Source organism: Crocodylus siamensis, chromosome 3 (assembly GCF_052110815.1).
Source record: "Crocodylus siamensis isolate JL-2025a chromosome 3, ASM5211081v1, whole genome shotgun sequence".
Lineage (NCBI taxonomy): Eukaryota > Metazoa > Chordata > Crocodylia > Crocodylidae > Crocodylus > Crocodylus siamensis.
This window is the reverse complement of record NC_143397.1, coordinates 22,161,356-22,187,159: the sequence shown is the minus strand read 5'-3', so window position 1 is coordinate 22,187,159 and position 25,804 is coordinate 22,161,356. Positions and strand designations below refer to the sequence as shown.

Sequence of the window (25,804 nt, the reverse complement as noted above, 5' to 3'; positions counted from 1 at the left end):
CTGGCTCTGTGTGCTGCATGAGATATTTTGGTCCAGTTTTTAAATGTTTGAAAAATTTCCCTGCACAGCTCCGCTAGAACTACCACTACATGCTAGAACTGGGCTGGTGTCATGAAGCTGAGATTCAAGCTTCTCCAAAGCTCAAATGTATTTGAATCAGCCCTTTGAGATGGGAGAATGGACTCAGCAAAAAAAAAAAATGTTGCCATAAGTAAGGATTTCTCCCCAAAGATGAATTGAATAGCAAAGTAAAATAAATTAACATAATTAGAACACAGCTTTGGATTTAACCTTTGATCCTAGGTGGAGACTAACCTTTCATAAGGTATAACCTCTGTATCTTTCAAGAAACAAGTTCTTACAAGACAAGAATGTTCAATCCTCTTCAAGTGGAAAGTTCTTACCCTGAACACTGTTTTAAACAGAGAAGAAAGCCATTGTTGCAGACCCACAACAGAGACAGTGCTCCATTTCCAAGCTGAGGTGACAAGCCAAACGTCTAAATTTGCACTGGGAGAAGGAAGTCTGGAATTATGGTTTTGATGTGGGCCCCTGTCTACACCTATCAGCTGAAGCAGGGCTAAATCCACTCCAGGTAAAGCGGGGCTTAAAAAGGGGAGAAGACTAAGACCCACACAACTGCTCTTCATATTGCGCCATAAGACAGATTCAAAGCCTGACCTGGAGAGCTGAATGACTAGCTGTATAAAGCCCCAAGCCATGTCCATGGGCATTGAATTCTGCACAGTGAAACCATTTCTTCACTCAGCTTTTACAGCAAAGGTTTTTAAACTGATTTTGGATGTTACTCACACATTGATCAATTAGCTGACTAAACGGATTTTGACAGCTGATGACAGTTGGCAAATTAACGTGTTACATTGGAATGCCTCTGCCATGGACAAAAGAAGAGACAAATTGCTTTCCTGAAAGCTGATGCCAACATCAAACTATAAATCAGCCAGCAGGGATGCAGAGCAACCCAAACAGCTCATTCTTTCTCATGACAAAATGAGTGTCACTTCCATGAAAGCTGACGTTTGATCATCCCAGAGCCCAAGCGTGGTGCATAAAGTAGTTACCCAGCACTGTCCTTTTCTGACCCATGAAAAATTAAAGCCCTCTAATATCATCAGCAGCAAGAATTGGCCTATAGTACACTTTCTCTCAGGCAGCTCTTTACAGTCTCCCCTAGAACGGCTGTTATAGAGTCCATTTTTTCTCACTTGCTTCCTTCCTAAGGTAAGGATAACTTTGTTTCCTGGTAGCTTTACTCTTTAGCTTCCTTGTAGACTTTGTACTGAATTCTTCTGAAGTTCATAAACATGAAATATTTCCTTCTCCTATGGCAATGGCTGCTTTCTTTTTCCAAATGTTTGACACATTTTCTTAAATGAAACACAGGTGAGATTTAAAACCTCTGCAGCCCCAAGGCAGATGTCAGAGAAACTTTAATTCTAGCAGCATAAGAACCAGGATTAACTATGCAACTGGTTCAAGGGGTGAAAAAATATCCTGTGCACAATTACATAAAAAGGAACTTGATTAGTTTAATGCAGACAATTGACTATGGAATTCTTTATTATCTACGGAGTGTTTATTTACTTTACTACATATTATCTTTTGGAATTTATACGTTCAGGTAAAACTGAGAGAGTTTGAACAGCTCTTTGTGTTTCTGGATGTCTAACTGTTTAAATGCACTGAAGTTAATGGTAAAATAAATATTGTTTCTAAGCAGTAGCATGTGTTGCAGAGGGGTGTTTTTCACCAGACATCACGAAGAGACCACATTACAAACCCAAATCTTTGCTTATTCATTGGCCAGTTGTACTATTGGCAAGCACTTTTCTAGTATAACTAAACTGTGAGTGAATGGGACCACCCTCCTTTTGGCTGAAAAGATAATTCATTCTGAATTACTTTGCACCAAGCCAGGATGTGTTGTGGTTTTGATATGTGAGCTTTTGCTTACAGAAGAAGAACACTGAACAATTTAGAGTGCTTAAATGCCTATTGCCATGTAATGGGTCCAGACTTTAATTCAAACTCCTAATGTAATTTACAGTGTCATCTGGAATTAGTTATTTTTAGGTAGCCATTTGCTAAGTACTGGCACAGCTAAGTTGCTATGTACAAAACACAAATATAAAAGACAGCTCCTAACCCTTGAGGTTTAAAATCTAGGCTTCAGGCACCATAAAATGAAATGTATGGGGAGAATCCAGGGAGATTGCAAATTTAGATTAGAACGTGCAACCCTTAATTGCAATAGTAAGTGTTCACATGAGTAATCCCACTGGAGTCAAAGCCATTTTCCTTTAAGTTCCTAATTCCATCCCCCCCCCTTTTTCCCCTTATTTCCCATTTTTTTTAATGTAAGAAACGAAATTCTAGGGCACAATTTAAGACTGTGTTTGACTGTGTCATGGGTACACAGTGGTGTAAGGGTACAAGGAGACCCATACTGGCTGCACTCTGGACACAGTCATGAACATGGGGGTCTCTTGTGCAGAAGTAAAGTATGTTCTCTCCTTCCCTTATCAGGAGAGCACATGTTCTGCTCTCCTCTTTTAAGGGTTTGCAGAGTGAGCACGTATGCGCACATAAACGCACACAAACACACAGCAATGCTGTCAAGCATAATAAATCCAATTCTTGTAAATTTAATCCCTTTCAATTGGAGAGGAATGAAATCCACATCATTCACATCCCAAGGAAGTGTCCTAAGCACCAAATTACAGGGTAGGTTGGTTGGGGCAATGGGAGGCCACCCTGCATCACTCCTGTTGAGGCTAGGACACCATCTTGGAAAGGCTCGTGGGTTAGATCAAGCGAGAGGAGAGCCTGACTCTGCTGTCTAGTGACTAGGATATTTAGCTAGGAAAGGACTTGCTATCTCCCAAGAGTGTTCATGAATTTTCCATTAAACAACCATTGGATAAGAAGCAGAAATAGCCTTGAGAGCAGGGATCAGAAACCAGGACACCCCTTTCCTCAGTGAGCACTCTGAGCTCTAGACTTTAGAGTCAGGCCCTCTTGGCATGTCTTTCTGCACAGTGACCCACTCACATGAGAAGGGGTGTTACCTGCTCTTCCTTTCAATTATTCTATTAGTGCACTGTTGATGGAAGAAGATGAGGCCTGGAACCCAGATTTTCCTTAGCCCAGGAGCCCATAAGACTACCATGGTTAAGGCAAGGCACACCAGTTTCTGCAGCCAGTGGCACACATCATGGGAATGAGGCAACCAGCCTCACATCCAGCTGCCTTTGACCCCTCACCCCCACAACCCCAATGGCCTATGTATAACTGGTTGACTAGGGGCAGTCTTCAGCACAAGTCCAGAGCAGGGCTTGCATTCATGCTTCTAGAATCATAAAAAGACCTCTTACCTACTCCATCACTGTGCCCTTTCTAAGCTTGGGTATTATATAAAGCGTAAGGACCACTTCTTCCCCTGGTAGCTGTGTTTTTTAAAGAAACTAACTGTGTTAAATTCAGTGGTGTTGGTGTGCATTGAGGACATCCTGAATGCACCTACAGAAATTAGGATCCTCCAGAGATGCAGGCATGGGTCCTCCTCGTTGCTGGATTGCAATAGGAGCTAGGCATCAAACTGCTCAGACCAGGACAGTTGAACAAACATTCAGAAGGCAGAAACACAGGCAGTGTGGAAACTTTCAGATGAACAGAGGTGCCCACTAAGTTCAGGCACTTCTGAGAATAGCAGCTGCTGAACAGGGGTTTTTTGGATTGCAGATTGCACCTAAAGTCTGCCAAAGTCTGCTTTGGTTGCCTAAGTTTTCATCAATAAAATTCCCCAGGTGCCTGAATGCCTGATGCTGAGCATGTCCAGTCCTTCCTAAATGTGGTAGCACTGAGAAGCTAGATCCATGAACTTTGATGGCATTTACAAACTAGCTATCCCATTGCCTCTCTTACTGGCAGGGCCCAATCCAGTAGGCATTTGGAGCACACCTACTACATCAGGCCCTACGCAAAACACAGCTGATAAAGATGCACCCTTTTTCTGGCCAATGACTACAGTTCTTACCCAGACTCTTTAGTTTTCTCCTGTGTCTGAATATATTAACCCTATATCTCCCAGTTTCCACAAGGTTACTGCAAGGACCAAACTAGAGGGTATTCAGAGGTGTGTTTAGTCTTGTTTTACTTTACATGGATAATTATATATTTGTGGGGCCATAGAAAAGACCATGAGAAGAGAGGGGAGCAAAGAGAACCGGAGAGATGAGCATGATGCAAGAACCTAATCATAAGGACACTCACTCCACTACAGTGAAAAATTACATAAACTACTTGCACATTTATTAGAGCAGGGTCTGGTGGCCAAGTCCTGAGTTTTGGTTTTGACCTCAAGACCCCCTCTACATGTTACATTTATGGTATGATTAACATGGTGATTACAGCCTAATTGACAATAGTGCTATATGTGCACCAATTCAAGGCACAATAAAATAATAAACAAGCCATAAAATTATTCCATATACCAGACCCTGGTGCTGTCCCTGGCTCATTCTGACAATTGGCTGATTGTCAACCCCGGCTCTGGGCGTTTGGACACCCAATTTTCAATTTGCTAATGCAGAGGGAGCCCAAAATTATACTCTTGGGCTCCACCTGCACTGAGAAGTTGGGCATAATTGGGAACTGATCCCCAATCCCAGAATCTGGCCTCCTTCCATGCACATGTGATATGGCAGGAGGTGCGATTGTTGGGATCAGATCCCATGATGCATTTAAATGAACATCTGTCAGGGGCCTCCAGGTCAAGTTTCAGCTTGTAGCTGAACCAGGAAAAATGAAAATATCCAGATCCAGCACCAAGACACTTTTTCTTTTTTCTTTTTGTTTACCATCACCCTCTGAACTTAGCCCACATCATTTTTGTACTGTTCAACTCTTCTTGCTATCAAATGGGGAAGCACAGAGAGGCTAAGAGCCTTAAATCTAGCTGCAAGAGTGTGAAATTACAGTTTCACTCCTTGGAAGGGCAGCACTGCTTTATAATACGGGGTGTTTGTTTTGTGAATTTGTACTGGAAAGTGACATTTCATTTAGCTCATGCCATTTCTGAAATAGCCATAAAAAATGGGAAACTTTTTTTCTGGCAGCTCCAGAGAATGTTACTGTACAGGGTAAACAGTTCGCTCTGTTGTTCATTTGCTAGTGGAGAGATGGTCTGTTGAGCAAGATCCAGAATCAGCAGAAACAGAGGGAGTAATCATTAAACAAACAAATCCATCAGCATAATCAGAAAAACTTCCTCTCTCCAAAAGCACGATAAAGGAGAGGATATTTTCCAATCTGTGAGGTGTGCTGTATAAAACAGACAGCTAACCATATGTGGGTTTCTGGGACTCAAGCTGGGGCTCCAGTTTTACTAATCTAATAGGTCTATAAACTATAGCTGTACATGTTACCTAACTTGCATAAGGGTTGTAGAGTCTAATCCAGTGTAAAAATAAGTATTTTTTTTCATGTGGCTTATTGTCAAATGCTGTTGTATTGTTTTTAGGTTAATATGTTTGTGGAAGGATTCCATGATGCCATTCTTCTCTATGCTCTGGCATTACGCGAAGTCCTGAGGTATGGCTATAGTAAGAAGGATGGAGCAAAAATTATTCAGCAGACACGGAACAGGACATATGAAGGTAGGAATCAATCTAGTATTCCAGATGTCAGTGTCATTACAGTTCAGACTGTGACTCTGTGTACAGCTAAGGCATATATAGGTAAAAAGGTTGGAATATTTGTTTCTTATTAAAACATACACATTTTTAAGATGGCTTAAATAGTTTAGCATTTTCAACATATTTTCATAACATCCCTTCAGGTATTACTTGTTCAGAGGAACTCTTTATAAGTTAATGACCCACACTAGGCTTGTAAAGAAATGCCAATAATGTTCCCAGACTCCTTCTTTGTTTTTGAAATGATTACAGCAGCCAGCCTTGCTTCATGTGCATCTATTAGCTCTTGAGATTGCTTCATCTTTTCCATTTAGGTTTTTTATCTTAAGACACTGGATTTGATAAAAGCATATTGGGTGCCACTTTTTTCCTTGCTGTTCTGAGTCTTGGAGGGCTCCCTGTTTATACATTTGTTTGTTATCTCAGTTGCAGCCAGCAAATAGGATTGTGGCTTTCTGTCCTTTGTATTCAGGGTCCTGGTTCTATAGCACCTTAAGCAGCTGCATAATTATACACACACGCATGACCCTGGTGATGTCAAGTCATACGTGCACAGTAAAGGCCTTAATAAGTAAACTGAGTGCATCACCAGATCCATCCATCATTTCTTACAATACATTACTCTTTTAGTGTAACATTAATAAGGTTTTCAGGGGAAGTACTTAAGAGAAAGAAAATATTTGCCTTAGATAAGAAATCAACAATTGACTCAAAAATGTAGCAGCAAAAACATACTGACCAGATTCCCAGCTGGGATGATTATGTACTCTGGGCACAGCTGTGGAGAGTGGAAGATGATGACTCCCAGTCACCTTTCTGTTCCCCTGACACGGTGCAAAACAGATGTCAAAATGATCCCCAGTGTAACTTTAAAGGACCCTGAGGACTGCTCTAAATTATGCTGGCTGCAGGAGTCCTGCAGGAACCTCTGAATTAGCTGAAAATCAGGTAAAGTACTCCATCCCTTCCCATCCCTGGGACCCTTAAGCACGCTCCCTGAGAATTCCCTTCTGCTAATGAAACTGTTGGCTGCACCTTTACAGCAGCCACTACAAACTGATATTCAGGCACAAAACATCTATCTTATTTTCCCTGTAGTCCTCCAAGAACATGCCAAATATATGCTCCTTCAAGTTTCTTATAAAGACACGTGCTCCGAGCAGTGGGACTAAAGGGATGCACTATGGTGTCTCAAAGCTACGTTACTCATAAAAACAGCCAAGAGAAAAGAATGTTCCTTTTCCTCGCTGGTGAAAACCAGTTCCTTGTTGCTGAATAACCTCTCTTCCATCACAGCCATTTTGAAAATTCAGAAATGTTGAGCTGCCTGGGCACAGCATGGAAAGTCAAAAAGGACACATGTCCCCCTCCACCTCCTCATCCCACTGTGAGACAAATATTTGTAATTATGGGTCTTATACTGAAAAGGGCCTTCTTGGTACCTTGGACTCTTGTACTGAAACCAGTGGGACTCCAGCCTGGAGCCAGGTGTTCCTCCATGCAGTTTACTGAAGGAATAGGGCTTTCTTCTATGCCTGAAATGTTGCAGGCAAAGGTAATTAGAAATTTAAGTGCTACCGTTTAGATTTCTAACCGCATGGACACCGTCTTCCCTTGGCATGCGTCCATGGCTCCTCACCCTGTAGGTGATCTATCAGAAATCCAACTGGACATGAATGCCATTTAAAGAAAGTGTTCTCTAGTTTCCTCTCCCTCTCCCCTATGCAGCTTGGGAAATACCTGTGCCTCAGAAAAGCGATTATGACTAGAACTGATCAAAACCATTCTGTTTGCTCGGTTTTCGATTTGAAAATTCTGATTTGACTAAATCAAAACATTTTGAAACGCGTCAGTTTTACAGACATTTTCTCTGAAAAATTATTAAACCAATTCAAAGTATAAATATATAAATGCAGCAGTCAATATGAAGTGTTTCACCCTAACAAAAATAGAACAAAACAAGATTGTTTCCTTAAATCAGAAGTATTTTTGTAAATGACTTTTAACATTTTAATTTCCCTTTGGGTCTATAGAAAAAATTTTAATGTCAAAATAGCCCAGAAGGTTTTGACCATCTCGGGTGCTGACTTCAGACAATATGGTTTTTGGTGGCCTATGCCAGCAGGTTGTATGTTCTAGTATTTGCCCCCTGTGTTGGTCTAGGGGCCATCAGTCAGATGTGGTATAACAATTCCCTAATTTCACGGCCTCGCAAACCTAGGCAAGGAAGTTCTGTCTCTCTGTAGGGGGTTTCACCTTTAGTAATGCTTACTCTGTAATCCTGCCTTCCATTACAGTAACATGAATCAGATTTGTGTTTGCCTACTGAAGATCTACACCTAAAATCAGGATGGTAAACCTTTGGTTAACAGTCCATGTGTCTACAGTTATAATAGGATTAACCTTTTGAAGTTCATACATATTAGTAAACACAGAGTGAAGATAAAGAGAGGCATATTAGTCTACAGATCATTTAGGATATATGGCTTGGATTCAGTTAAGGGCTTACACTTACAGGTAAGCCTATGGGACTTAAGGAATATACTTAAGTGCTTTACTGAATTGGGGCCTTTAAGATAAAAGCCACAGAGACAAATTCTGCAATTACAGTGAAGAAGATGAGTTTTAAGTAGGGGTAGGATTTAGTCTAAAATGGATAACACCAGCAAACTACATCAATATAACCCCATATATCAGTCAAGTAAAGACTGCAGTGAGCCAGATACACTGGCACTCTGGACTTACCACCACATGGGGCTACAGACTCTGTCCTTGAGCTCTGCTCCAGTAGCTCGGCTTTACTTGAGCACTTCACTCTCTCTATCCCTTGCTTGCTGACTCAGGACTCATCCCTATGTAAATTCATTTGCATGAAATGCATTTTTATTTTTATTTCAGCACTCCAGGTTTCTGGATTAGATTTTTTTCACATATTCCCCAAACAGCCTTGCTTTTTTTTTGTTTAAAGGAGAAATGTTAAGAATTTAGGAATGCAGACATTGAGATGAAATTACAATTTCTTTTGGAATGCCAACAAAAATGCTGGGAGACTGATGAGATTTCCTGTCATATCAGTCTGTGAAAATTTGTCCACTCATTTTCTTGTTTTCCTTGGAAAGGTCCGGTATTTTAACTAGTTAATTTTCTAATTCCTCACATGCCATTCCCTAGGCATTGCAGGGCAGGTGTCCATTGATGCCAACGGGGACCGATATGGGGATTTCTCAGTAATTGCAATGACCGACCCAGAAACAGGCACACAGGAGGTAAGGAAATAAATATACTCTCACAGGTCTGGTGCTGAGATACCCTAGAACAGTGCCAGTTTAGAGTATCACCATGTCACCTGTTTACTCAATAGACATCTGTTTATTTAAATATCAGTATTAAGACACTACAACCTAATCCTACAAACCCCAAACCCAAATCCCACTCATAAAATAAATCTTAAAGCACAGATCCAGTTCTACAAATCTGTCTTCACGTGGGGATTACTTGTGGCATTAAGCCTTAATAGGATTAGGCCCTATGTCTAAACTGGTTCACAGGTTTATTAAGGAAGTTACAGTGTGAAATGACTAAGGTTTTGTATTCCCAGCTAAGAAACAGGGGGATTTTATCCTTGGATAACTAACATGCGAGAGCTATTTTGAGGTTTAAAAAGTAAATATAAAACAGCTTAGTGTTACTTCAAAGTCTACCACAGTGAGATTGTTATACTGACCCTGCCTTGTCTTCTGTATTAAAATTAAAGTGTCTTGTCTTCTGTATATTTTTAGCTCAGGATAGCTCAGGAGCATAACTTACATTGAGATTAAAATCACAACTTCTGCGGTCATGAAGACGAGGCCTAATGGCCTTCAAGCCTTAGAGCAAGGAGAAAAGCACATGTGGATCCATTTCAAAGTGGGAAGGGAAGCTGTCATTCCAGACCACGCAGCAGCTGTCACACTGTCCCTGTTGTGTCGTGGAAAATCTGTGGTGATAGAGGGGAGCTAAATCTCTTCAAATTTAGCCTGGGATGAAGGGGTTTTGCTGCATTTGTACCACTGCAGGCTCCTGCAGTGTCTGAAGCAGCAGCTCCACCTCCCCTTTAGAAGCTGCTCCATATGAAAATGTCTGTGGATGTAGTCATGCACAGAACTAGTTCTCCTCTGCATTGCTGACCTGAATCAGTCGAGCTGGAGTACTAGTGGCCCCAGTGCAAAAGAATGCAGCTGCACAGAGGAACATGATTAGCAGCAGAGTGATTGGATTATCAGGAGCTGTTGAGTTGTCCTAACTCAAACTGTAGCCACAACCCCACTAAGTTCCTATTCCAAGTGGCAGCACTATTTGAGCTCTAAGCTGCGTCTGACAGGCTAGCCAGCTCATATTTAAAGCAAGCTTTTATACACTGCTATATATAAAAAACATTTCCTGTAAATGCATTCACTTGCACTAATGATACAAAACATTGGATCCTTTTTTGGTGTGGATTTCACCCCTGGGTTTACAGTCACTAGAAGCACTATGCATCATTTCAGTCTTAAGTCCTCAGTACAGGGTTCACAGATTCACAGAAGTTTAGGGCTGGAAGGGACCTCAGGAGCTCATCGGGTCTAGCCCCTAGACTCTGGGCTGGAAAGACTGCAGGGGTCAAATCACTTAGGTTCAAGTAGGACCTAAGTGACCTTTGGCATCTGGAATGAATTTCACTTTGAACTAATATGTATGAGCTACCTGAATAGGGAAAGAAATGATCTGTCATTGAAACCCAGCAGAGTTAATAGTAATTCTTCCCAGTAAGATAAACTTCCTTGGCAGTTGTGCATGGTGCATGAGGGCAGAATCTGGCCCTTTATCTTCAGTTTGTTTTCTGCATGAAGTGTATGCACATTTTGGGGACTGATTTCAGTTGAGTCACCCATTTGCAGGATTTACACTGGTACTTTTGTATTCAGTGACTGAAATATATGGTGCCGACAGATGCGCAGCTCCCCAGTCTAACTCATGATGCTTCACAGAAAGTGCCATGAGTTAGACCAAACCTCCCAACCCAACTAACATTTGCTGTTGGGTCAGGAAGGTGGGGGACTGAGCTCCATTTTGGAGCCCTCTTTTCTAGTTTTTCCTTACCCCGCCAACTCTGGTGCTATCTGCACAATGGGAGGGGGGAGAAGGGAAGGGAGAGAGCTCAGGCTGGGGTTTGCCTAGTCAGCGCTGGACAGAGGGTGGGTGAATTGAAGAGGGGGCTTCAAGGTGGGGGAGCTCCAATCCATCCACCCTTTGTGCAGGGCAGGCTAGGCAAACCCCAGTCCAAGCTTCCTCCCTTCCCTTTTCCCCCCTCCCATCATGCAGGCAGCACCAGGGGTGGAGCTGAGCTGCATCAGCCCAGTCCCAATCAGACAGAAGTTAATGAAGGCACTGTGCATCGGAGCACTTTCATCTGAACTCTCATGCAATGAGGGCTAATTTGTCATGTGATTGGGCTCTTTTAAAGCACTCCACAGCCATGCTCTTCTGTCAGGGCATGGCTGTAGAGTACTTTCAAAGGGCTGATTGCATGACAAATGTAACTTCTCTCTGTGCCCAGAATGAAGTGCTTGTCCCTCCAACTGCTGTACCTGGGTACTGGTATAGATCCGGGATAGAGAGACCCCGAGTTATGCTAACAGTTTATTTTGTGGATGCATATTGCATAAATGGGGGCAAAAAAGATTTCTATGTGCATTTTATTAAGGAGAGAGAAGCAGCCCTTTGTGCTATCTTAATAGAGAAGTCAGGCCTAGTTCACCATGGAGTTACACCCACTGTTGTGCTGGTGAAATAAACAGGAGTGATGCAGGCCCAACCATGCTTTATTTGAACATGCCATATATATTTCTCCAGTGCATCCGATAAAAGGCTAGAACTAACCTTGGCTACAGTTTTAAGGGCATTCAGAACCCTATCCTGGATATTGTAACTCTAGCAACTCAATTTAAAATTCTGCATATAAAGTATGCATGCTTGTAGACCTCTCTGAATCTTACAAAAGGAAATGAAAAATCAGGTACTCTAAACATCACTTTAAAACTAGGCAAAATTTAGTGGGCTTGGCTGCATTTCCTTTTGAATTTTGGGTTAATTTAGCTCTAAAGAGGGGGACAAGGTCATGCAAGCCAAAACCATCAAAAGGTTTCCACAGACAGCAGCAAAGCAAAACAGCCTCATTACAGGCAGGTCTGACTGCCTCTTTATAGTCAAATACAGGAAGGGTATAAAGTAATGAAACAATTGTATTGATATCAAAGAATACTGATACAACTTGCAATCCAGCAGAACAGCTGGAACTTTAACGCTGCTTCATTCAGAGTCTAAGTTAGGACATCTCAGCTCATTTTTTTGGCTAGCCTAACAGTTAGACTGTAGTAAGCTGCTAGACACTCTCCTCATCAATTCCCCCTCTCCTTTTAAAGCAGCTAAAAATGTATGTGTATCCATGCCCTAATAAATGCAAATAGAAACATCCAGCTGTATGCAGAGACACATACAGAGTTGGATAGCAATGGAGGAGGGTGTGCATGTCCAACATTTATCATTTATCATTCTGTCCTTGGCAATAAAGTGCTATTAATGGGGTCAGTAGAACTGTGAATTCTGTTCTGTAAATAATCAGGACATACTGGAGAGGATCTAAACGTATGGATCTTTCAGCTTATCTAATTTCTCTGGGAACAAATCATTAGAAAAGTGGCATCATTTTTGGGTTTTGCACAGGTGATTGGCGACTACTATGGAAAACAGGGTCGCTTTGAATTTCGATCAAACATGAAGTATCCTTGGAATCATGGCAAGCTGAGAGTAGATGACAGCCGCACTGCAGAGCACACAAACACCACACCTTGTAAATCATGTAAGTTTACTGACTGTCGCTGGAGAAAGGAAGTATCTCAGCTTGATGATATCCTTAATTTTCATTAATATTGAAAACATTAGCTGCACTCTCTTTATAATTTTCTGTACATGCTCATTGTGGGCCAGACTCTCCCTAAGCAGCTGACATGGGGATGGTTCCTTCATTCATCTTCAAGTTAAGGGCATTCCCTCAGGTCCTAGGCTCAGTGAAGCAGACAGCTCCATGCTTCCCCACCCCTCCATACTGGGTGAGGCCCCATTGTGTAGAGGGGCACATTGCACTACTTTAAAAATGGTGCAGCACCTTGCCTAAGCCCTGTGTGCCTCGTCAAGAGACAGCCATCCCCAAGTTTCCCCTGAGCCTGTGCATCTCTGCTCTGCACCTTACCAGGCCTGTGTCTCAATGCTAAATTCCACCCTGGCATTTGGCTATTAATCTATGCAATTATGCTTACATGGTCATTTGTTTGCTATAACCTTCACAGACAGCCTTTAATTTGTAACTCAGCCCAGGTTCATTTACAGGTTTGCTGAGGTCTGCAAAAGCCATTGAGTGATGAGAAGTGATGGACTGATTTATGGATTTGATGCTAAACAAGGAGAAACCTGATTGCTCCTATAATAACTACTGCCCATGTCTGTAGCCAGTTTTGCTACAACAGTGACCTACTGTAATCCTAGACCAAGACATGACTGAGCTGAGCATTCAGACTAGCCTCTTATCAGCATTCCTGTGTACTACACATTTCCATTACAATTGTGACAGTGTTATTTTGATTGTGAGGGTGTGTTTGACTCCCTAAACTCTTCGTAAAACAGGGAGGAAAATAAATTGACGTGAGATCAATCCAAATGAAAAATTCCCAGAAAGCCCTGTGTAATAAGTTCTGAATGACTTTGGATAGTATCTGATGCTGGTCATTTATTGAACAAATCTGCATTTCCCAAGCAGGTCTCACTGTGAACTCTGATCATTTCTTTTTCTTTTCTCAAGCAGGTGGCCTAGGAGAGTCAGCAGTCACAGGAATCATAGTGGGTGCCTTACTTGGGGCAGGATTGCTAATGGCTTTTTACTTTTTCAGGTTAGTCCAAGTTACTAAACGATTCTAAGACCTCCCAGAGGTGCCCAAACTTCTCTACTCCTTTCAAGAATTTCACCATGTTGGAAAATAGGGCCCAAAAAAGCATGTCTTTTGTGGCAAAATCCCACAGAAGACAACTCACTTTTACTGTTTTGTACCTCTAACTATTTCACTGTGTTAGGGCCTCATCCAGCAAAGCTTTTGGCTTGTGAGTCACTTTGCTTATAGGAACAGTTACGATGAGTTCATGCCCCTTTGTTTCTGCCATAAGGTGTTTTTTCATGTGCTCAGGTTGGGGGGGAGGGGCATAGCGTCTCATATATCAGCCACCCTGCCATTCAAAACAACAATAGCGGCTCTTTAACTAAAGCTTATGAATTAAAGCTCATGGAAGTGCAAGGACACTGATACACGGGACCCAGAGGCTGCTGATCCTGCTAATTGGCATACTCCAGCAGACTCAATTAATTGAGTCTACTCTGATGCGCTGTAATTATAGCTAATTGCTTAACTGACAAGTCATTAGGCTGCCCACTGTTTTCCTCTTTAAACTCATACCCTATGGGTACTAGTAGCCCCCTCATGCTTTCCCTGCCTCTTCTCCTTGCTCCTCCCTCCCCCCTGCCTGCCCTGCTACCATCCTGTTCCTCAGGCACTGCACTGCTTCCCTTCCCTGCCAGACTGCGCCCCATGCTAAACTTTAAATGGTAGTGCATTTCTGGTATAAATATACTTATTGTTTAAATGTTTAACCGTAGGCACCAACTCCATGAGTGCTCGGGGGCTCAGGCACCCACTGAAAAAATTAGCAGGTGCTCAGAACCCATGAAGCCACTTGTAGATGTAACCCCCTCCAAATCCCAAAAAACTCTTTACCAGAAGAGGTGCTTTACTTCTACCCAGCTCTGCAGCATCTGTAAAGATCGGGCGCTTCAACGGGGCTTTTTGGCACTTTTAGCTAAAACTGATTCAATCATCTATTAGGTGAAAGTGTCATAAAAGCCTCACTAAAGCACCCAATCTTTATAGATGCTGCAGGGCCGGGCAGAAGTAATGCACTGCTTCTTCTGGGTATGCTTGGGGCTCAGCACAGGAACGTGCGGAGTTACACGTAAAGTGCCAGTTTTGAGCTTTGTTTTGTTTTTTTTAACTCCTGCAAGCACACACTTGCAAACAAAAAAGTCAGTGCCTACGCGTTTAAACTTTCACATCCCTAAATGCTGCTATTAAATCCCCTCTCAGTCTTCTCTTCTCCAGACTAAATAAACCCAGTTTCCTTAGCCTCTTATAAGTTATGTTCGTACCCCCTAACTATTGTCATTGCCCTCCACTGGGCTCTCCAGTTCATCCACATCCTTTCTGTAGCAGGTGGCTCAAAACTAGATACAGTACTCCAGATGTAGCCTCACCAGTGCCAAACAGGGTGGAATAATCACTTCCCTTGATCTGCTGGCAACACTTCTACTAATGCAGCCCAGTATGCTATTATTCTTCTTTGCAAATAAGTGAAGAATTGGTTTCAGTAAAGAGTTGGATACACTGTGCAGATTGTGCAGACAGTGGGCCCCATATATGGTATAAGTAACTTGGCTTTGATCATTAGAAGAGAGTGATGTGGCAGAGTTCCCATGACATTATACAAAAACTTGCCAATCACTTGCATCACAAATTGTCAAAGAAAAGAAATGTCTCAGTGCTTTGAGAATGCCTGTTAACTTTTACACTGCATTCTTGGACTAGGGTAAAATGCTTCAAGGCAAACTACTTCAATCTTTGACCAGGGTTTCACATTCTGTCACATCTCATTTCTCAACAGAATCTCAGTTGTCCCATATAGGCATTCTTTGTAAGGGAAGTCCTGTTATCCTATGGTTGAATGAGGATTTCATACTCTATTCCTCTCCTTTTATGCAGAAAGAAATACAGAATAACTATTGAGAGGCGAAGTCAACAGGAAGATTGTAATATGGGCAAGCATCGGCAGCTACGTGAAGACTCCATTCGATCTCATTTCTCTGCCGCGTAAAGAAGTCAGGTAGAAAACAAAATCCATTCTCCGTGAAGAAAACTTTAGGAAAATGGACACAACCAAAGACATCAGTGAAAAAGAAGGAGTTCTTCAAGAGCCTCTTCCTTTAAGTAGTAGAGTCATTTTGTCTTAATTTCTTTCAGAAACTCAGGAATGATTTACTAATTGCATGATGCCACTTGGCCTTTCATCTCATGAAAACAAAACAGACACAGTTTTCCATTGTAGGAAGCCTGTAGTGTTCAGAGAGGGTATACCCTAAGACATTTATTGTGGGCAGCAGTTCTGTGCTTAGAGCTGGAGATGCCTCATCCAGATCCTTCTTTTTAACTTCTACTCCCTTAGTTGCATCTCCCACAAGGATATTAAATGTGGTGTTATGGACACAGCTGCTGCATCATCATCAGAATAAAAACATCTTATTATCACTGAAATCATTGGCTATTCGCCACTCAGTGGCTGCAGGATCAGAATCATATAGTTTATGGGAGAAATTTGTCATGTAAAATGTAATTAATTTGTGTAGTACAGAAGGTGGAAACACTCATGGAAGTCATTCTTTCTTGCTGTTGATAGTAACAAAAATCAAGACTGGGCATAGGAAGACTGATTCTCCTCTCATTTACACCAGTGCAAATCACTAGCAACTCCACTGAATTCAGTGGGAGTTTCCCCTGGTATAAGGCAAGGAGAATTGGGAGCTGAGAATGGATTTGCTGTTCCTTTAACCTTCATATTATTTTATTGTCCTCATCTCTCTTTACCATCATCTCCTCTCTAAAAGGGTAGTATAGTACATGATCTTGCTCCCACGGAAGGCAATGACAAAAGTTCCACTGACTTTAGTGAGAGCCGGGTATAATCCACAAGATGTGTAAATATTAATACTGTGGGGTGTTTGTATAGTAAAGGAAATTCAACAGATTTTCTTTGTATAAAAATGACATTCCATGCTAGCATTTTATTTTTTAGGTATTTTTTATCTTGTATTTTTCTATTAAAATGTCTATTTTTGCTCTGGTAAGATTAAAAGTCAAGGTGAGAGAAGGTTTGAAGAAATATTTTTTACAAGCTCAAATAATGTGCACAGCAAGTCAAAGATGTAAATAAGTAAGATTTTTGGGGGTGTGAATATTAAGCAAATTTTCTTCCTCCTTCTACCCCAGGCATGTGGAGAATGCTAAATTAATTTCAATTCAGTAATTAATGTGATAGTTATTCAAGATGATTCACCTTTAGACCCTGACCCTGCAGGCAATTAACTTGATACCTGTGAGGAATCCCATTTAGTGAGGCTTGCTGCTCATATTTATGCACAAGGGTCTGTAGCACTGAGGCTTTAAGATGCTGTTTTGAGACTGATTTAAATCTTACTGCATTGATATGCCTGGTAATTTGGACATTAACTTCAGTGGGAGCAGGCTTGGATCAAAGCGGTATGAATGACTGAAAATAAGGCTTTTTTTATACCGTATACAAAAAATGTCTTAAAACGTTCTAGTCAGGAAATGCAAATGTATAGTAGATATTACAAATAGTGCATGATTTGGAGAGTGACAGCTGTAAAATGCTGCCTGATGAACAAAGGAAAAAAATGCTGAAAGTATGATTATATTGCCTGAAATCCTTTGACTTATTCTGTCATGATTTCACAATATGGAAACTTTTTGTTCATGGCAGCAATATTATTTTTATATTATATATATATATATATATATATATATATATATATATATAAAATTTCCATCACAAAGTAAGGACTAAAGCTCAGATATAGCACCTATATCCAGAAATAGGGCACCTATTTCCTTAGTGAAATCAATGCGAGTTAGATCATGGGGGAAATGGGTCTACAGGACAGATTCTGCCATCGTTTAAACAAGCATAAATCCAGAGCAGCTGCTTTATAAAAGCTGAAGTAAACAATCTGGTGTGCTTTACTGGACAATTTTTAATATTTTTGAAAGAAAAAACTGCTGTATCTTGGCTTGTGCAGTGGTTGCTGCCTGTATAAATGAACTATTATCCAATTTCCCAGGCATCCGGAGAGCAAGCCCAGTCCTCAGGGCTGCTCTGGAGATCAGAGCATCTGGGAAGGGGGATGTAGTACCTTTGTTATAGAAATCATTAGGTAGTAGAGAGTAAGGCTAGCAGCTCAGCTTCATCCTGTTTTCCAGCCCACATCTTCAGGGTGTTGCCACTGAAGGGATGACATGGTGAAAACACCACTATAACCCAGTGACCTTTGGTTCCTGGAATGGCCTCAGGCACAGACAGAAGTGGCATTTTTGGTGCTATTTCTGGCCCCTGAAAATTCTCTATAGCCATGACATGGCACATGCACAGCTGCAGAGTGCTTTTCAAATGGCAGATTGCATGAAAAATTAACCCTTGCCAGATCAGGTATTAGATTAAGTCACTCTTTTTTAGAGCACCTTAGGGAATTTATGTTCCCTCGAGGATTAAGTTTTCACACAGGGGTGGGGCTGTCAGCAGAGGGTTAAAGGGAGCAGCAGCAGTTGCTGGGCTACTTTGCCCAGCCTGAGTCAGAGGGGAAGGGGGATGCACCAGAGCCTCCTCACCTTGCTCCCCACAATACCCCAGATGTGGTAGCTAGGGGGGGGTCCACAAGGCAAGGAGGCTTCATTCCATACTCTGCTCCCTCCTCCAGCTTACGCCAGGCAAAGGAGCCCAGCAGCTGCTGCTGCTGCCATCCCTCTCCCTCCCCACTGACAGCCCTGGAGCTGGTGGGGAAGAGGGGCAGGACTGGGGAGAGGGTGGGTCAGCAGCCTCCTTAGAGGCTGCTGGAGCACCTTCACCTGCTGGCCAGGGCCAGTGCAGGCAGGCTCAATTCCTGCCTCCACCCCACCCCCCCCAACAAGTTAACATCTGTTGGGTCAGGGAAGGGGTGGGTGGGTTTCTAACTCACGATAGTTTATGTAAAGCGCCATGAGTTAGAGCAGGCCCCTGAACATCTCTAGGCACCTGTCTGAAAGATTTGATAGTTGGGAATGCCAGAAAGTAGAGTAAAAAAAACCAAAAACCTCAAAAGCATTTTATTTTCATAGCACTATTTCACACTGATCATAGTTTCACACTGCACTATTTAGCACCATTTCACACCGATCACTTTTTTCACTGGTTTTGATAGATTTTTCGGTCTCTTCTTTTTATCCTTTTTGTTGTTTTACCACTGAAAATGGGAAAGGAAGAAATAGGTGATGTGGGGAGATTTTTTGTTGTTGTTTTGTTAAAACCAAAAACATGCAGATGTAAAAAAATGGGGGGGGGGATAGAGGGGAGGCTTATTTCTCACCACACAAAAACCTGCCAGGCCTAATTTACATTCGAGGCTGAACTGGTTTCCAGCCGGCCCAGGGAGTATAAGCACCGAGGTGGTGAAAAGCTGCCTTTGCCTTCACCGTCTGGGCCTGTGCCAAGCACAGTTAGGTCAAAACAGACAATCTAGGTTAATTGTTAGTTCAGTTTCTGATCACATGATTGTGTTTCAACTGAATGGAACCTTACAAAAAAGTAAAAAAGTAAAAGCAAAAAAATAAGGAGTCACTTGACAGGTTTAAAAAACAAAAAAGAAAACACTCAGCCCCTGTTTATGTGCAGGCTTTTTAATCATAACCCCAGCAAGCATTACCAGGAAGACTTTGCAGGTGGGACTCCCTCGGAGGCCTGGCTGCAACATTTAAAATGAGGTGCCAACATTGCTAACTTCCTCCCAAGGCAAAGTCCACTTGTCGCATAGCTGTCTGCATTGCTGGAGAGGTGCAAGAAGCTGCCTTACCATTCCTTGTATTTTCTTTCCCATTTTAACACCTTTGCTTACTGAAAGTTAAGTTTTTTACAAAGTAATTACTTTTCCCCATGAGGTGGTACATTTTCCTCTGTCAGGATGTGAAAAGCAAATGCGTTGGTTTTACCAACACCAGCTCAGTGCTGCCATGGGCACATTTCAAGCAGCAGGAGAATGTTTAGAGTTAAACAGAAGACACTGATAAAGGTTTTAAAGAGTTTTTTGGATGTTATAATAGCAAAAAGTTATAACAGTAAAAGAAAACAAGTATTACAAAATGTGTATTACAAGGTGTATTCTGTTTAAAGAGGCATAAAAGCCTCTAGAAACAGAATGTACCTTGGTAGCTGGAAGTGAGAGTTTGCATTTGTACACACGGATCCATATAACAACAATAAATGGTCAACACAGACAGCCCCAGTCCACCTCAGCTCATTCTTAAATCCTTTCTTAATTGGGTCCAAAGGATCTGATCATGGTCCTAATGAAGTCAAAGGGAGTTTTGCCATTTGCTTACATGGGAGCAGGATTTACCCAATGGGTCATAGTTGCATTGGTTACTACATCTATGACATGGCAGCTCTTTTTTCCCTTTTCTTTCAATAGGATAGAGAAACTAAAATAGAGACATTCTACTAATTTTTCTCTTTAAAAAACTTACTACATCAATAAGGGAAAAAATCATTCGAGGGGTTTTGTACACCAGTTACTTGAGCTTAGTTCTCATCCCAGAACCTCACCCCCTGAACAATTTGAAAATTTCAGTGCAACTTTGGCTACTTCAGAATATCTTCTATCAAAGCTTTTGTTCAGAGCTTCATGCCCAGAACCATAGGCGATTTTGATGATATAATAACTTTGTAGATCTGGGCCACAGACACATGGGAAAAGAGTTACCTTTGGACAGTTTGTTCAGAATCTTCTGTTATCACCAGTCCCTATTAATGGCATCTGGATGTTAGATTCCCTGCTCCATACAGTTAACAGATGATGCAACCCGGCAAGGTTCTGAGAGCATTCAACCCCAAATGAAGTGTATGGAAGATGTATTCTGCCCCTTGCCAGAGTGTGGCATCCATATGTAGCATCCATTTTTAAAGCATTGCTTTCATTTAGTTTGGTGAATAAATGAAACATTAATGAGCTGTTTTAAAGCAATTTTTAAGAAATGTTTTACTGTTTTTTGTGTAAAGCATTTTGATATTTTAATTTTGTTAATTGAAGGAGTTATTAAAATGTTACCAACTCCTTCAGGGTACAGGAAAGTCTGACAGTTGTACAAAGCAAAGGCCTGTCCCTTTGCTGTTTTACTGTGGAATTGACTTCTATAATGGCACAATTTGGCTTCTTCTAGTTAGGGTCCAGTCCTTCCTGAGTAAGTCGGTAGTAAAATTCCCATTGACTCAACAGAAACAAGGAAAGGCCCTCGATGAAGTGTTTTAAAGTTTGAAATGCAGCATCTTGCAGTTCACGGAGAATTTCCAAGCTTTGGAATATGACCTTTGGCTGCATCAACCTCAAATGACCTCCACTCCTTGTGAATCCCATAATGTTACTGAAAATGTCAAGAATAGACATCAAAGACAGAAAGTTAAAAGTCCTGTCCATAAATCTATTTGGCAAGTCAGCCCATCTTTCTATAGCTCCAAACACAACTCCAGATCCTCTACTACACTCCTTTACACTTTAGAGGAGCCAAGTAGCTGTTGTTATTTTTTTTCTTATCAATTAAGCAAAAGTGTTTATTTTTCATTTTCTCCTAGGTAAAAAGATTCACTGCTGAATTCCTCATTGCCTCAGCAGCTCACACTTTTCTCTGCAACCAATTAGTGTTCAGCTATGGACTCTTAGGCAACTTTCTGCCCCCTTTTATTCACTTCCTTTATTCACTGAAAAGTGGAATTAGAGTTTTGTTTGAGTTTCGTCCTTTACTCTTTAACATTGGGCCAGGGGACTGACATAACTGCAAATATAGCCACACCTCAAATCTGTCCACTGCAAAACTGGGACAGCTGAGATCTGGTAAATGAACCCTATATGCATAATGGTCCAAGCCAAGAATTACATTGGCTCAAAACTTTGGCACTTGAGTTGAGTTTTGCAGTGTGGGTCTTTCTGTAGTTTCAGGAATACTATTAAGATGATAATCCCACAACCCAGATACATGACTAGTTCCCATTAAAGTCAAAGGAGACAATTTGGTGAGTATGATTGATAGGGCCAGGCTCACAGAGAACACATTAGTCAGGAAACGAGTTATAGTACGGTAAGACCAAGCATCTCCTGTGTATGTATACATACAGGAAGGCTGCCATCTGTTTTTCAAATTTTACTTAAAAACTAGCTATTGATGCTTCCTAATGCTACCATATGTAGTGAATGCCATAAAGGATATCAGCAATATGGGGGGGCGGGTGGTTCATGGTGCAGGTTAATGGTACATTACCTGCATTTCTCAGGAACATGGTAAGCTGACTTAAATTAACAAACAAAAAGGCAACCTATAAATAAGCAACATTCTGGCATTGCACATGTTTCTTAGCAAGCAGTTTTAGCAATATATGACCATTTTTTTTTACAAGGTGATAAACATTGAACTTTTTTGGTAGCTGTTGAAAAATGTTGGGAAAACTTTATCTTCAGGTATGTGCCTAACTTCCCAAACTTCCCATGCATAACTGGGTAGCTGAAGCACAAGACCTTTTCCTTGTGAAACCTTTCACATGGGAAAAATAGAAATATCGGCACTAGGAACATCTCTGTTTATAGAAAAAGATTTACTTTAAATGGTGTGTGGCTTTTCTTTTTCTCTTTGCCAAGGAATAAGGTGGAATTGTATCTCTAAGTCTGCACCTGCCAAGTTTATGCAGGCAAAGTGTCTCTTGAAATCAACAGAAAAAGTTGCTGAAGAAAGATTTCAGGATTGGGCTGCTTGGGAGAGATAGTGAGCACTGTCACTTCTCTAGTAAGACTGACAGAAGTGTCCTCTCCTCTCTGAAGAGAAACCTACGAAGTTCATTTTGCTCTTTATAAAGCCTTCAATCTGGCATGGATGTGAAAAGGATGTTGTAGCTTACCCATGTAGGGGGGAAAAGGCATAAAGAGTTAGGTTTGCTATTTACCAGGATATTGCTGGTTTTGGCCAGGAAAAATGGTCCTGGGGACTTTCCTGGATTAGTATTTAATTATGACCAATATATTACTTTATAGATAGTTTTTAAATATAGAATTGCTTCTTCCAGCATGTACATTTTCAGAATGCCTCTTACTGATGTACACAACATTTAGGTATCTAAAAATGGCTTTCAAAAGATGCTGGATTGGATTTCATTCAGATCTTCCTTTTAGCCACTAACATTAATATTCTGCATTGGAGGCAAAATATTGCAAAAAATATTGACACTTAACTTCTGTACATTAAGCCACAGTATGTCAAATACCATGTGTAAGTATCTGATATGGTGGAAAGATTTGAATCTAGACTCTGTGTAAGCTGTTGCTTGGTGTTTCTGTTGTGTGAATGTTCCTAGAAGACACCTGAGCAAGCAAAAGAAATGTACCAAATAGGGCATTTTGAAAAGTTATATTTGTTTTTATTTTTCTTTTTTAATCTAAGCTGGTATGTGCAAGGAATAGCAGCAAAATTCTCTCACACCAAATTCTCTGACCAAAGATTTTACAAACATTAGACCAGCTCCTCAGGTGGTATTAATCAGCACAGCTATGCTGATTCAGTAGGTTTGTCCTGATTTATCCCTGCTGAAACTCTGGTTCAGTTCTTTGACACCTTAGCTGCCACATACAGCTATATCCCCATGTACCATAGGAGTCACTGTTAAACAAATGAATGAAACAGTTATCACCTAGTGGTATATGGGATAATAAAAATGTTCCCTGTTTTTAGTACCAGTCTATGGAACAAAGATTGCCTAATGCTGAGTTTGGAATGGCTCCTACTGTAGGAGAGAATTCAGAGGGGGACAGGGGCTGTTGACTAGAGTGAGCGTACCTCCGCATTTACCATGGAGGAGAAGGGAAATACAAAACCTCAGGGACTGACTGTACATTCATGGGATTTGTTGGCAGGATCAAGCTCTTTCTTTCTGCACAAGCTGTTGTCTTTATTAACCTTTACCATACCTAATAGAAAGGTGCCCAAAGCCTAGTCACCATTTAAACCTCACATAATCCCTCCAGACAGGACTCAAATGGGATTTAACTGGTGCATATGGCCTCCTCAGGGGCGTATCTGACCCACAGATCTAAGCTACCGCTTGCCTGAAGTAGATATTCATTTTACTGAGCAAGTAAAAGTACAGGGAGTCCCAGGAGTCTCATGCCTTTGGAAAGAAAACTAAGATGAAAGTGATGGGAAAGATTTGCTTTGTTCCTAGTGCATAGTGTGTAATTATCACAAAACTAAGAGGACTCAGGATAGAGACTGTGGACATTAACTGTCACCTTTTTTTTGGGTGATACTGTTCTTAATGTAGAAATACTGGACAGCCCAGAAACGTAGTATCAGTCTAGTAGAAAATGAGTGGAAAGCTGCACAGTATATTGTACTGATGTAAGTAGAACTATCTGCATATAATGTGATTTTATTTATTTTTTTTGTGTAGAGGAGAATGAATATTCATGACTGTGGATATAACCTTTACTTGTGTAATGTATTTTATTTCTTTTGCCAGTTGGTCATTTAAAATATCTGCATTCATTGATGTCCTTTGACTTTTAATTGTGTGCATTTTCTTGTAAACATTTCAAGAATTCAAGAGTTATAAAAAAATGTTCCCATTAAAGAAACAGAAATCTGATCTCATTCCTCCTGTTCTGTTCAAAACCTGTTGATTGTATCCTTGGTCACTAAAGTTTGTTTCATATGGATGCCATCATCAGATTATTATGGGTTAATAATTTTTTTCTGATTTTAAAATAACTAATAAACCCCTGCTTTTAATAATGACTAGCAATTGACTAGCAGGAGCTAGTTGGGGAAGAAAGCTACTACAACTATCTCAGTGTCCCACAAGGCTTAAATAGAATACAGTTTAAATAGTTTTGGTGCAATCCCTGGGATCTCCGGTAAGATAAACAGAAATGTAGTTATTTAAATCAGGGGGTCAACTCAATCACCCCACAAGACAGATGCAGGTCTCAGGGCTCCTCGTGGGCTGGATCCGGGGACAGCAGCAAGGTAAGCAGTGGTGTCGAGATTAACAGAGCTACTATAACAATAACAGGCATGCCCACAGGGCACTGCCACTGGAAACTTGATGGCAAGTCCCACCTCTACTCACCCTGTACCCAAATCCCAGGCCCCTCTGCCAGCCCCACAGAATATATGTAATAGCTCTGAAAGCTAGATCTTTGACACTCCTGATTTAAATACAGTAAAACCATAAGGAGTTAGTACCAAGTCTAGCAATCTGTACTTAGGCAAAAATCCCTCTAAAGAATTTGCAGACTACAGGATATGAATCAATTTATAATGTTAGGCTGTGTGTAGACAAAACAAGGGGCATGTATGCATGACGCTTTAAAGAGGGCTAAATGGTTTTGCACCGCTTTAAACTATGAAACTATGAAACTAATGGTGTTGGTGTTTGCACACCTCGGTGGTGTATTGCACGTTAATTCCAGCTGCTGTAGGAAATTTGGCGGTATAATGCACCTTAAATGACTTGGGGTGCAGCAAACTAAAACTCCTCAGAGGAGTTTTACTTTGCTGCCCCTACAGCCGCAGACTGAAGCACTGGGCTCCATGCAGCTCAGGGGCTCTGCAGGAAGCCTTTGCAGGCAGCCTGGAAGCAGCCCAGGAAGGCAGACTCCACCCAAGAAAAGCAGCGAGCCCAAAACATGGTACCTAAGTCAGCCATCTCACTTGGCCTACAGCTTTCTTGTAAGCATCTATTAGCTGTATCAGTATTACCAGTGAATCAAAGTTGCCACTTCTAATGCCACTTCTAGCCATACAGTACTTTGATAGAATCAGAAATTAGGGTTGGAAGGGACCCCAGGTGGTCATCTAGTCCAATCCCCTGCTCAAAACAGGACCACCCCAACTAGATAATGTAAGACAGTTTGGAAATGCAGGCAAGTACGCTATAGCTATGTTTGCATAAAAACCATAAGCTTTGACAATTCACTGGAGAGCAGGTACAGAAATATGACACCCAATATAATTACTACAGATAATAAGTCTGGGGGCAAACAAAAAAAGATAAGTGGAGGGCTGACAAGATCCAACAAATCAATACAAAGTTGTAATACTTGGCACTATTCAGGG

General features: G+C 41.3%; 1 protein-coding gene and 1 long non-coding RNA gene across 3 annotated transcripts in view; one reads left to right on the top strand and one right to left on the bottom strand.

Annotated features, from left to right (window-relative positions):
- Positions 1-24,332, top strand: part of NPR3 (natriuretic peptide receptor 3) — a 61,385-nt gene extending 37,053 nt beyond the window's left edge. Inside the window, exons 4-8 of one of the 2 annotated variants that reach the window (XM_090037909.1) lie at positions 5,543-5,678; positions 8,889-8,983; positions 12,459-12,594; positions 13,594-13,678; positions 15,593-24,332. In XM_090037909.1, coding sequence (XP_089894035.1) covers positions 5,543-5,678; positions 8,889-8,983; positions 12,459-12,594; positions 13,594-13,678; positions 15,593-15,704 — 564 coding nt within the window. In that variant the 3' untranslated portion in view covers positions 15,705-24,332. Of the gene's footprint in view, positions 1-5,542; positions 5,679-8,888; positions 8,984-12,458; positions 12,595-13,590; positions 13,679-15,592 lie in introns of both variants that reach the window. The other variant, XM_090037908.1, reaches the window with a different exon arrangement.
- Positions 1-25,804, bottom strand: part of LOC149868066 (uncharacterized) — a 95,968-nt gene that overhangs the window by 31,774 nt on the left and 38,390 nt on the right. The window lies entirely within an intron of this gene.